This window comes from Salvelinus alpinus, chromosome 10 (genome assembly GCF_045679555.1).
Source record: "Salvelinus alpinus chromosome 10, SLU_Salpinus.1, whole genome shotgun sequence".
In the NCBI taxonomy this organism is placed as follows: Eukaryota; Metazoa; Chordata; class Actinopteri; order Salmoniformes; family Salmonidae; genus Salvelinus; species Salvelinus alpinus.
This window is the reverse complement of record NC_092095.1, coordinates 55,958,316-55,970,946: the sequence shown is the minus strand read 5'-3', so window position 1 is coordinate 55,970,946 and position 12,631 is coordinate 55,958,316. Positions and strand designations below refer to the sequence as shown.

Sequence of the window (12,631 nt, the reverse complement as noted above, 5' to 3'; positions counted from 1 at the left end):
GAGCAGTTGGCTAATTATCACATTCTCTCTGATCTTGGATTGAACTACAGTCAAACCCCAGAAACGCCATGGCAACCAGAATCCATGGCAACGCCATGGAGACAGAGCGCCATGGAAACAGCAGACTAAATAAGCAGCACAGGAAAGGAAGCGTAAAATAGCCTACTATATGGGATAACAACAAAAAGTTTCTTTATTTATCCTTTATATAACTAGGCAAGTCAGCTAAGAACAAATTCTTATTTACAATGATGGTCTACCCCGGCCAAATCCGGACGACGCTGGGCCTATTGTGTGCTGCCCTATGGGACTCCCAATCACGGCCGATTGTGATACAGTCTGGAATCGAACCAGGGTCTGTAGTGATGCCTCTAGCACTGAGATGCAGTACCTTAGACCGCTGCACCGCTCGGGAACCCCATACCTAACCCTTTACATTTTAGCACCTTGAGGTTGCTGGGAGATGGTGTTTTTGTTGAGAAAACAGCTAAGGACACTGGGAGTTGGTGTTCGTAGTGAGTGTGAAAGAAAGCTGTTAAGATGGAGAACTACTCCCATGCCTACAGACAGAGAGAGGGGGAAAGCGAAAGAGAGGGGGGAGAGAGAGAAAGAGAGAGAGACACCGGCCGGGGGCATGTGCCAGGGATGAAGAGATCGGAGATTGTGGGGGAGGAAAAAGAGAGACAAGCGAGAGGGGAGACGGAGCGACGGAGAGAGGCAGAGCTGATGCAGCTCTAAGCAGAACGAATGCGGTTGGTTCTGCTGAAAATAGGTCACACATCTCAAACGACTGCTCTCTCTCTCCTCTCCAATGAATCAGCATACACTCTATGCATGACTATAACATACCCTTCCCGCTTTACACTACACACTAAACACTAAACTACACAACAGTCTTTCTCCTAGTTTAATATCCAGCCAGGGCGCACATGCCCCTTACGCAACATCTAAATTCTCTGGCATGAAAATTGCCAATTGCAACAATAGAAGCCCAACTCATCCTTATAGGCAGGGGGCAAAAGAGAGAGGCACCGCCTACACAACTGTAGGGGAAGCACTGCCACACATTGCACATAAGTCAACAGAGAGAGAAAGAGAGAGAGAAAGAGAGTGAGAGACAGAGACACACACAAGGACACAGACTTTCGCACCACTGATCTAAATATGAGGGGGGGTGGGGGTGGGGTGGGGGTGGGGGGGGTTGTGCAGGCCACAGAAGGAGAATGTCACCTGACATTTCATGCTCGGGTTGCCAGTGTGGCGTCAGGTTTTCTGCCTGGGTTGCCAGGTTTAGAGACTAAAGCAGGAATCCCGCCCTCGGTTTAGATTTGGACCCCATCGCCATCTCTCTCTCTCTGTCCAGAGATACTGTACAGAGGGATGACAGACAGAGAGAGAGGAAGGAAGGAAGGAAGGAAGGAAGGAAGGAAGGAAGGAAGGAAGGAAGGAAGGAAGGAAGGAAGGAAGGAAGGAAGGAAGGAAGGAAGGAAGGAAGGAAGGAAGGAAGGGGGATGATAGAGTGAGAGAGAGAGAGAGTGGAACTGTATGAGGGAGGGACAGCTGGGAGAGATGGAGGGATCATGAAGGAATGAAAATAAATGAAATGATGATGAAAAGGACCCCCAGAGGGTTGGTCTCTGCCCGGCTAAATAAGTCCTGTGTGTGTGTGTGTGTGTGTGTGTGTGTGTGTGTGTGTGTGTGTGTGTGTGTGTGTGTGTGTGTGTGTGTGTGTGTGTGTGTGTGTGTGTGTGTGTGTGTGTGTGTGTGTGTGTGTGTGTGTGTGTATGAGAGTCCTCTGTCTAATTCATCATGATGTAAAGAGTGGGGGTCTGCCAGCCATAACTCATTCAGTACAGACCTTTTAATAAGAGTGAATATATTAGTTCATATAAACTACTGTAGTGTACACACACACGCTGCAGGCGTGGACACATGCACATATGTGTGTGTGTGTGTGTGTGTGTGTGTGTGTGTGTGTGTGTGTGTGTGTGTGTCCTCTGTCTAATTCATCATGATGTAAAGAGTGGGGGTCTGGCAGCCGTAACTCATTCAGTACAGACCTTTTAATAAGAGTGAATATATTAGTTCATATAAACTACTGTAGTGTACACACACACACACGCTGCAGGCATGGACACATACACATACACACACACACACACAATATGTGCCACTCTCATGCTTACATTGAATCAACATGGCACAGTATAGAGTTTACCCCAGCCACTGGGTCTGACAGACAGAGAGAGAGAGAGAGAGAGAGAGAGAGAGAGAGAGAGAGAGAGAGAGAGAGAGAGAGAGAGAGAGTTGCATCCCTGTCTCACCCCACAGCGCTGTGGAAAGAAATGTGTGTTTTTTGCCAATTTTAACCAAACAACAAGTGTGCGGTTAAAATTGGCAAAAACACACACATTTCTTTCCACAGCGCTGTGGGGTGAGACAGGGATGCAGCTTAAGCCCCACCCTCTTCAACATATATATCAACGAATTGGCGAGGGCACAAGAACAGTCTGCAGCACCCGGCCTCACCCTTCTAGATTCTGAAGTCAAATGTCTACTGATTACTGATGATCTGGTGCTTCTGTCCCCAACCAAGGAGGGCCTACAGCAGCACCTAGATCTTCTGCACAGATTCTGTCATACCTGGACCCTGACAGTAAATCTCAGTAAGACAAAAATAATGGTGTTCCAAAAGAGGTCCAGTTGCCAGGACCATAAATACAAATTCCATCTAGACACCGTTGACCTAGAGCACACAAAAACTATACATACCTCGGCATAAACATCAGCGCCACAGGTAACTTCCACAAAGCTGTGAACAAGCTGAGAGACAAGGCAAGAAGGGCCTTCTATGCCATCAAAAGGAACATAAAATTCGACATACCAATTAGGATTTGGCTAAAAAATACTTGAATCAGTTATAGAAACCATTGCCCATTTTGGTTGTGAGGTCTGGGGTCTGCTCACCAACCAATAATTCACAAAATGGACAAACACCAAATTGAGACTCTGCATGCAGAATTCTGCAAAACTATCCTCAGAGTACAATGTAAAACAACAAATAATGCATGTAGAGCAGAATTAGGTCGATACCCGCTAATTATCAAAATCCAGAAAAGAGCCGTTAAATTCTACAACCACCTAAAAGGAAGCGATTCCCAAACCTTCCATAACAAAGCCATCACCTACAGAGAGATGAACCTGGAGAAGAGGCCCCTAAGCAATCTGGTCCTGGGGCTCTGTTCACAAACACAAACAGACCCAACAGAGCCCCAGGACAGCAACACAACCAAATCATGAGAAAACTAAAAGATAATTACTTGACAGATTGCAAAGAATTAACAAAAAACAGTGCAAACTATGATGCTATTTGGCCCTAAACAGAGAGTACACAGTAGCAGAATGCCTGACCACTGTAACTGACCAAAACTTAAGGAAGGCTTTGACTATGTACAGACTCAGTGAGCATAGCCTTGCTCTCAAGAGAAGACACACTGCCCACAAAATGAGGTGGAAACGGAGCTGCACTTCCTAACCTCCTGCCAAATGTATGACCATATTAAAGACACATATTTCCCTCAGATTACACAGATCCACAAAGAATTTGAAAACAAACCCAATTTTGATCAACTCCCATATCTATTGGGTGAAATACCAGTGTGCAATCACAGCAGCAAGATTTGTGACCTTTTGCCACAAGAAAAGGGCAACCAGTGAAGAACAAACATCATTGTAAAAACAACCCATATTTATGTTTATTTATTTTCCCTTTTGTACTTTAACTATTTGCACATAATATGACATTTGAAATGTCTTTATTCTTTTGGAACTTCTGTGAGTGTAATGTTTACTGTAAATGTGTACTGTATATTTCAGTTTTGTTCATTATCTACTTCACTTGCTTTGGCAGTGTTAACATATGTTTCCCATGCCAATAAAGCCCTTAAATTGAAATTGAATTTAGAAAGAGAGAGCGAGAGAGGGGGGGTGGGGCTTGGGGGGGGGGGGGGGGGTAGAGAGAGAGGTAAAGGAGATGGGGAGCAAGAGAGAGAAAGAAGACTGGAATGAATGTCCAACACGTCACACAGTGTCATCTTTACAACGTGTATTTATGTGGTGGGGGACACTAGGACCGTGGTGGACCCCTAACGGCCAGGCCTCCCCTTCCACTGTTGCCGGGGGATATGGAGGTGTGATGTGTTGAGTCACAGTGTAGAGAATTTACTACATCTGTAACAACACCCATGGAGACAGACAGACACATGCGCACATTATCTTGCTGTAGGATGAACCCCATAGCCTGGAGGTATGTTCTGGGTCATTATCTTGCTGTAGGATGAACCCCATAGCCTGGAGGCATGTTCTGGGTCATTATCTTGCTGTAGGATGAACCCCATAGCCTGGAGGTATGTTATGGGTCATTATCTTGCTGTAGGATGAACCCCATAGCCTGGAGGTATGTTCTGGGTCATTATCTTGCTGTAGGATAAACCCCATAGCCTGGAGGTATGTTCTGGGTCATTATCTTGCTGTAGGATGAACCCCATAGCCTGGAGGCATGTTCTGGGTTATTATCTTGCTGTAGGATGAACCCCATAGCCTGGAGGCATGTTCTGGGTTATTATCTTGCTGTAGGATGAACCCCATAGCCTGGAGGCATGTTCTGGGTCATTATCTTGCTGTAGGATGAACCCCATAGCCTGGAGGCATGTTCTGGGTTATTATCTTGCTGTAGGATGAACCCCATAGCCTGGAGGCATGTTCTGGGTTATTATCTTGCTGTAGGATGAACCCCATAGCCTGGAGGCATGTTCTGGGTTATTATCTTGCTGTAGGATGAACCCCATAGCCTGGAGGTATGTTCTGGGTCATTATCTTGCTGTAGGATGAACCCCATAGCCTGGAGGCATGTTCTGGGTTATTATCTTGCTGTAGGATGAACCCCATAGCCTGGAGGCATGTTCTGGGTTATTATCTTGCTGTAGGATGAACCCCATAGCCTGGAGGCATGTTCTGGGTTATTATCTTGCTGTAGGATGAACCCCATAGCCTGGAGGCATGTTCTGGGTTATTATCTTGCTGTAGGATGAACCCCATAGCCTGGAGGCATGTTCTGGGTTATTATCTTGCTGTAGGATGAACCCCATAGCCTGGAGGTATGTTCTGGGTCATTATCTTGCTGTAGGATGAACCCCATAGCCTGGAGGCATGTTCTGGGTTATTATCTTGCTGTAGGATGAACCCCATAGCCTGGAGGTATGTTCTGGGTCATTATCTTGCTGTAGGATGAACCCCATAGCCTGGAGGCATGTTCTGGGTCATTATCTTGCTGTAGGATGAACCCCATAGCCTGGAGGCATGTTCTGGGTTATTATCTTGCTGTAGGATGAACCCCATAGCCTGGAGGCATGTTCTGGGTTATTATCTTGCTGTAGGATGAACCCCATAGCCTGGAGGCATGTTCTGGGTTATTATCTTGCTGTAGGATGAACCCCATAGCCTGGAGGCATGTTCTGGGTTATTATCTTGCTGTAGGATGAACCCCATAGCCTGGAGGCATGTTCTGGGTTATTATCTTGCTGTAGGATGAACCCCATAGCCTGGAGGCATGTTCTGGGTTATTATCTTGCTGTAGGATGAACCCCATAGCCTGGAGGCATGTTCTGGGTTATTATCTTGCTGTAGGATGAACCCCATAGCCTGGAGGCATGTTCTGGGTTATTATCTTGCTGTAGGATGAACCCCATAGCCTGGAGGCATGTTCTGGGTTATTATCTTGCTGTAGGATGAACCCCATAGCCTGGAGGTATGTTCTGGGTCATTATCTTGCTGTAGGATGAACCCCATAGCCTGGAGGCATGTTCTGGGTTATTATCTTGCTGTAGGATGAACCCCATAGCCTGGAGGTATGTTCTGGGTCATTATCTTGCTGTAGGATGAACCCCATAGCCTGGAGGCATGTTCTGGGTCATTATCTTGCTGTAGGATGAACCCCATAGCCTGGAGGCATGTTCTGGGTTATTATCTTGCTGTAGGATGAACCCCATAGCCTGGAGGCATGTTCTGGGTTATTATCTTGCTGTAGGATGAACCCCATAGCCTGGAGGCATGTTCTGGGTTATTATCTTGCTGTAGGATGAACCCCATAGCCTGGAGGCATGTTCTGGGTTATTATCTTGCTGTAGGATGAACCCCATAGCCTGGAGGCATGTTCTGGGTCATTATCTTGCTGTAGGATGAACCCCATAGCCTGGAGGTATGTGCTGGGTCATTATCTTGCTGTAGGATGAACCCCATAGCCTGGAGGCATGTTCTGGGTTATTATCTTGCTGTAGGATGAACCCCATAGCCTGGAGGCATGTTCTGGGTCATTATCTTGCTGTAGGATGAACCCCATAGCCTGGAGGCATGTTCTGGGTTATTATCTTGCTGTAGGATGAACCCCATAGCCTGGAGGTATGTTCTGGGTCATTATCTTGCTGTAGGATGAACCCCATAGCCTGGAGGCATGTTCTGGGTTATTATCTTGCTGTAGGATGAACCCCATAGCCTGGAGGCATGTTCTGGGTCATTATCTTGCTGTAGGATGAACCCCATAGCCTGGAGGCATGTTCTGGGTCATTATCTTGCTGTAGGATGAACCCCATAGCCTGGAGGTATGTGCTGGGTCATTATCTTGCTGTAGGATGAACCCCATAGCCTGGAGGCATGTTCTGGGTTATTATCTTGCTGTAGGATGAACCCCATAGCCTGGAGGTATGTTCTGGGTCATTATCTTGCTGTAGGATGAACCCCATAGCCTGGAGGTATGTTCTGGGTCATTATCTTGCTGTAGGATGAACCCCATAGCCTGGAGGCATGTTCTGGGTTATTATCTTGCTGTAGGATGAACCCCATAGCCTGGAGGCATGTTCTGGGTCATTATCTTGCTGTAGGATGAACCCCATAGCCTGGAGGCATGTTCTGGGTCATTATCTTGAGGTAGGATGAACCCTTGACCAACTAGGCGCACCCCAGATGGAATTGCATGGCACTGCAAAATGCTGTGGTAGCCATTATGAGTCAGGGTGCCACTCACTCTGCGCAAGTCGCCAACTCTGGTTCCAGCAAAAGAGCCCCAGACCATCACGCTTCCTCCTCCATGTTTGACAGTTGGTGTCACACACTGAGGAACCATCCTTCCGCCTCCTCGACGGCGTACAAAAACCCTGTGTGATGAACCGAAGATTTCATCAGTCCATAAGACCTTCTTCCAGTCTTCAGTAGTCCACTGGCGGTGCTTCGTGGCCCAGGCAAGCCTCTTTTTCTTATTTTGCCATCTTAGCAATGGCTTTCGTACTGCCACTCCACCTGTCAAACCTGCAGCTCCAAGTCTTCTCTTCGCAGTTGAAACTGAGACTTGCTGACTTCGACCAGTGTTAAGCTGTGCTTGAAGCTGTTGTCCTGTGAGCCGCCTATCACGCAAGCCGTTGACTCTCAGAAACTTGTCTTCTGATTCTGTTGGGGCTTTGGGTCTGCCAGACCTCTTCCTGTCAGAGTTTCCAAGTGCCTTTTGATGGTGTAGGAAACTGTACTCACTGACACCTTGGCTTTCTTTGCAATTTCTCTAAAGGAAAGACCCTACACTTTTAAGGGTTATAATGGTCTGTCGGTCTTCCTTTATTAATTGCCTTTGTTCTATCCATTATGATAGCAATATACTACTTCCTGCAGTACAATACAGTGCAAATAATGCTTAAGAGGGTGTAGTAACAGTCTGTCCCAACACTGCTTTTATACAGACAGAGGGTTGGTAAGTAATCAACAAAAGTTGGGACACCTGTAGGAATTGTTAGCGTCAACTTTCAAGGCTTAATTTACGACCATTGCTGCAGAACAGCTGTACGTTGTTAACCCTTTACTTGTTCCCTGAAAAAATTCCTTTTTTTTTTGTAACTCTGAAATGTACCTTATTTTTTTATTTTTGGTAACCATAACGTTTTTTTTTTTTTTACCTCTGGCAGTTTACCACTTACCTTTGTATCATTTCAGGTTATTCACTGGACATTCAATAAAATGTCAATACAAACTGGAAAAATGGGGGTGTTCTAAACTTTTGACTGGTAGTGTACACGCACACTGAGTGAATGACGTCACAGTAATAAGGGGCGGTTGTTAAAGCTATATCAGATCGAAGATAAAGAAGGATGGCGGTAAGTAGCCTACAGTTAGAGGATAACACATTAATGCACAGACGAGACAATCCGTGTGTGTGTGTGATGTGTTTGTTTGTGTGTGCTAGAAATGAAAACCGCAACACCATGATGGAATGACTTAGAAAGAGGGAGGAGATGGAGGTGAGGAGAAAAGAGGAGGGGAGAAAGAAGATGAGGAGGAGGAAGAGGAAGAGGAAGGACTGATGAGGAGGTGGGAAGGTTGGCACCATCCATCCCCAGGCCTGAATGGGGTGAATTGGGGAAGAATGCGGCCCTGTTTTTATGTGTAAGAAACAAAGAACACACCAACCATGTCTAAACCTATTAGGCTTAGGTTGTCACAACAACCTGTCAATATATTAGCATATAATAGATTATCCTGCAGAAAACACATGTAGTTTATAGAATAAGGTTTTCTACTGGGCCAAACTACGTGGGCTAGCCAACTGGTGACCGGACGAGAGATCTGTTAGCGCCGCCGGCAAAGAGACGGAGCGAAAAGTCGTAAATTAGCTTATTGATCTGGGAGAATCGGTAACAACGCAATTTAAACACCAAGACATGAGAGGGCTTCTCTCTCTGCAGTGATGGAATCCAGTGCTACGTAAAAGAGGGACGGGATGTTTCATCAATCATTTAATAGCAGATGTCAGGATGGACAGAGAGAGAGAGAGAGATTTCCACATGGTTAAAAACACAGTACGTGGCTTATAATATAACATTTGAAACGCCTTTATCCCTTTGAAACCTTTATGAGTGCAATGTTCACTGTAAATCGTTTTTTATTTTTTATTGTTGATGTTGTGTTTTGTTTCTTCTCACTTTTGTTTATTTCACTTGCTTTGACAAGGTAAACTTATGTTTCCCATGCCAATAAAACCCCTTTGAATTGAATTGACTTGAGAGAGAGATTGGGACATGGAGTTAATAATCCGTAATAACAACCATAGCAACTCGCTGTCTCACCTCCAGTCAATTCGTATCCTTCCATTTCGCCTTCATCGTACAGAAGCACCCACCCTCTCTTCTTCCTCCTCTCTCCACCCCCTCCTCAAATCCCGCAATAGCCACACCTCCCATCCTCCTTCTCCGAGACACAGCCCCACACAGCCACCCCAGAGAGGGTAGAAAGAATCCCCCCACTGATCATACTCGTATAGACACTAATACCCCAGTAGGTTAGTAGCTTGACTAGTAACAATACCACGCTTTTCTCCCTTAACAGATTGGTCTTAATCCGAAATGCAGCATTATGGAAAGACTAGCCTATTTTCTGGTCAGCCTGCATTTAGCCAATTAGGCTACTCCTCTCCTCCTCTGAGAGAATGGACAGATGAGGATGGCAGTGCAGGCTACATGATGAGTGGTGTGGTGCCATTTTAGCACATCCTGTCAGTAGACTTTAGTCTAATATGATAGGTAGGCTAGTATTCACTTGTGTTGATGACATTGGCCTACATTGAGAGAGAGAGAGCGAGCGAGAAAGCAAATGTTTTCGATATTGTGACACATAACCTACACCTACTATATTTTCTCCCGTAGCCTACCCGAATAGTTTTATTATGCTTGTGTTTGTCGAGGGTCGGCCATAAATGGATTCTTGTTGAACCACCATCATAGCCTACACCAAATAAAATGTCCAAACGATATTCACACAACGGGTCTTATGACAGGCTACCATGTCATTTCATATTTATATCATTAGGCCAACCAGTACCGGGGAAATATAATGTTAAACGGGGGAAAAGCGATTCTCTCATCCCAGCTTACCTCTGCGAAAAACGCCTCCATTCTTCTCTATGTTGCTGCCCGGCGCGCGTGAAGTCAGTCGGTGGGCAGACGCTTGCCCCAGTGTTAATGGGGAGCTAAATTACAGTGGGCATCGGGCGAGCTCGGGGTGGGTGGTTGTGGAAGAGGCTCCTTGGTCCTGTTCGGTGGTGATTTCCATTCATTTGTAAGCGTCCCGATTTAAATCCGAACGGCTACAATCCCTGATGTGTGTTCCCACCCAACGCGGAGAGAGAGAGAGAGAGAGAGAGAGCGAGGACACACACACACCTCTTCTCCGTGTGTGCCGCTATAAAAAAAAAGTAAGATAAATCCCAAACAGGGAAGCCAACGGTTCCCTCTTCAGTCCTGGCCGTGAACTGACGGACTCCACCGAGACGCAACCGAGTGTGTGTTTGTGTGAAAACGAATAATGGTAAGGATAATGATCATGAGAGACAGAGTGAGGTAGCAACGTTATCATCATTTGCACATATTTATCCAAACTGTTTGACGCCACCACAACAGAGGACATGTTATGCTAGTCTCAGGAATTCTCTGTTTGTTTCTGAAGAGGAGGAAAATAACAGGATGTGAACAGAGCTGGGAGTCACACACGCACGCGCGCACACACACACACACACACACACACACACAGTTAATCATTTGGCCAGTAACCGAAAAGTTGCTGGATCGAATCCCCAAGCTGACAAGGTAAAATCTGTCGTTCTACCGCCTGAGCAAGGCAGTTAACCCACTGTTCCCTGGGCATCGAAGACGTGGATGTTGGTTATGGCAGCCCCCCCCCCCCCCCCCCCCCCCCCGCTCCTCTCTGATTCAGAGGGGTTGGGTTAAATGTGGAAGACACATTTCAGTTGTACAACTGACTAGGTATCCCCCTTTCCCTTTCATTATGTGAACTTTCCCAAAAAGCCACCATTTGTGGACTACCTGGGACAGAAACCGCCCTCAGGGCCAGAAGGGATACTACACCCTCTCCCTTCCATCTCTCTCTATCTCTCTCTCTCAGTCTCTCTGCGTGTGTATGCCCTTTAGGCATGTCACATGTTGTCTGTGGGAAATCCCATCACTCACAATGTCAGAGCCAATCAGTTTTAGGGGAAATGGCTGTAAATATATTTTTATCAACCTCTCTCTTTCTCTCTCTACTACGTTCTTTATCTTTTCTGTCTAGATACACATTTATAACCGTCTGAAATAAGAGACAAAAAGAGAGAGGACACCGACATGCTATTCATCTGAGAGAGTGACCACAGAGACAGAGAGAGAGAGGACACCGACATGCTATTCATCTGAGAGAGTGACCACAGAGACAGAGAGAGAGAGGACACCGACATGCTATTCATCTGAGAGAGTGACCACAGAGACAGAGAGAGAGAGGACACCGACATGCTATTCATCTGAGAGAGTGACCACAGAGACAGAGAGAGAGAGAGAGCGAGCGAGAGACAGAGAGAGATAGAGGGAAAACTATCCAACTCTGGTTCTGGAAAGTTACCCGGAGTGCAGGGTTTCATTCCAGCCCTGCAGTAACACACTTGGTTCAGCTAATTATGGCCCAGACAGAGAGAAGACCTTGATTAGTTTAATATTTGAATCAGGTGTGTTTGTGATGCGCAAGAACAAAAGCTTATTTATTGTGAGTCACTCTGGATAAGAGCATCTGCAAAATGACTCAAATGTCTGTGACTGGTGCGAATTAGCCAGTGGAGAGAGAAGCTTGTATCAGATCAGTTATAAGAAACAGCATCTTCAGATTGGAACCTTACATGGTCACACATTTTCAAGAAGTGGAAACTTTCCGTTGACAGTTGAGAAGAAGCAAGAGGCAGGCCTATGATTCAGCCAGGGTTCATGAAGCACCAGTTGTATCTGGTTCTGTCCCCATCAGCATGTTCAATCTGAGATGTTTTGACCAATCAGAGACCTCACCACTGCACTCTGCTCTGACATGTCAGGCCCTCCACGATTCTGTGGAAAAGATTAGGAGATATTGGGTTCAGCATCACGGGGTCGCCAGTATTGCAACATTGAGGCATAAGATAACTGACCAAAAGCAGATATAAGGTGACTGGTTCGCCACAACACATCAAATCAAATGTTATTTGTCACATGTGCCGAATACAACAGGTGTAGACCTTACAGTGAAATGCTTACTTACAATCCCTGTAAGTCTCATCGTTGTCAGTGATCAGGCCTACCACTGTTGTGTCGTCTGTAAACTTAGTGATGGCGTTGGAGTCGTGCTTGACCATGCAGTTATGGGTGAACAGGGAGTACAGGAGGGGACTGAGCACGCACCCCTGAGGGGCCTCTGTGTTGAAGATCAGCGTGGCAGATGTGTTGTTACCTACCCTTACCACCAGGTGGCGGCCCATCAGGAAGTCCAGGATCCATTTGCAGTGTTTAGTCCCAAGGTCCTTAGCTTAGTGACGAGCTTTGAGGGCACTATGGTGTTGAACGCTGAGCTGTAGTCAATAAATAGCATTCTCCGGTAGGTGTGCCTTTTGTTCAGGTGGTAAAGGGCAGTGTGGAGTGCAATAGAGATTGCATCGTCTGTGGATCTGTTGGAGCGGTATGCAAATTGGAGTGGGTCTAGGGTTTCTGGGATAATGGTGTTGATGTGAGCCATGACCAGCCTTTCAAAG

At 46.2% G+C, this 12,631-nt stretch overlaps 1 protein-coding gene across 2 annotated transcripts in view; it reads right to left on the bottom strand.

The window, feature by feature from the left end:
* The window catches only part of LOC139532298 (unconventional myosin-X-like), a 62,899-nt gene extending 52,591 nt beyond the window's left edge, over positions 1–10,308 (bottom strand). Inside the window, exon 1 of one of the 2 annotated variants that reach the window (XM_071329733.1) lies at positions 9,966–10,308. In XM_071329733.1, the coding sequence (XP_071185834.1) occupies positions 9,966–9,986 (21 nt within the window). In that variant the 5' untranslated portion in view covers positions 9,987–10,308. The remainder of the gene's footprint in view (positions 1–9,965) is intronic. The other variant, XM_071329732.1, reaches the window with a different exon arrangement.
* Positions 10,309–12,631: the final 2,323 nt, after the last annotated feature.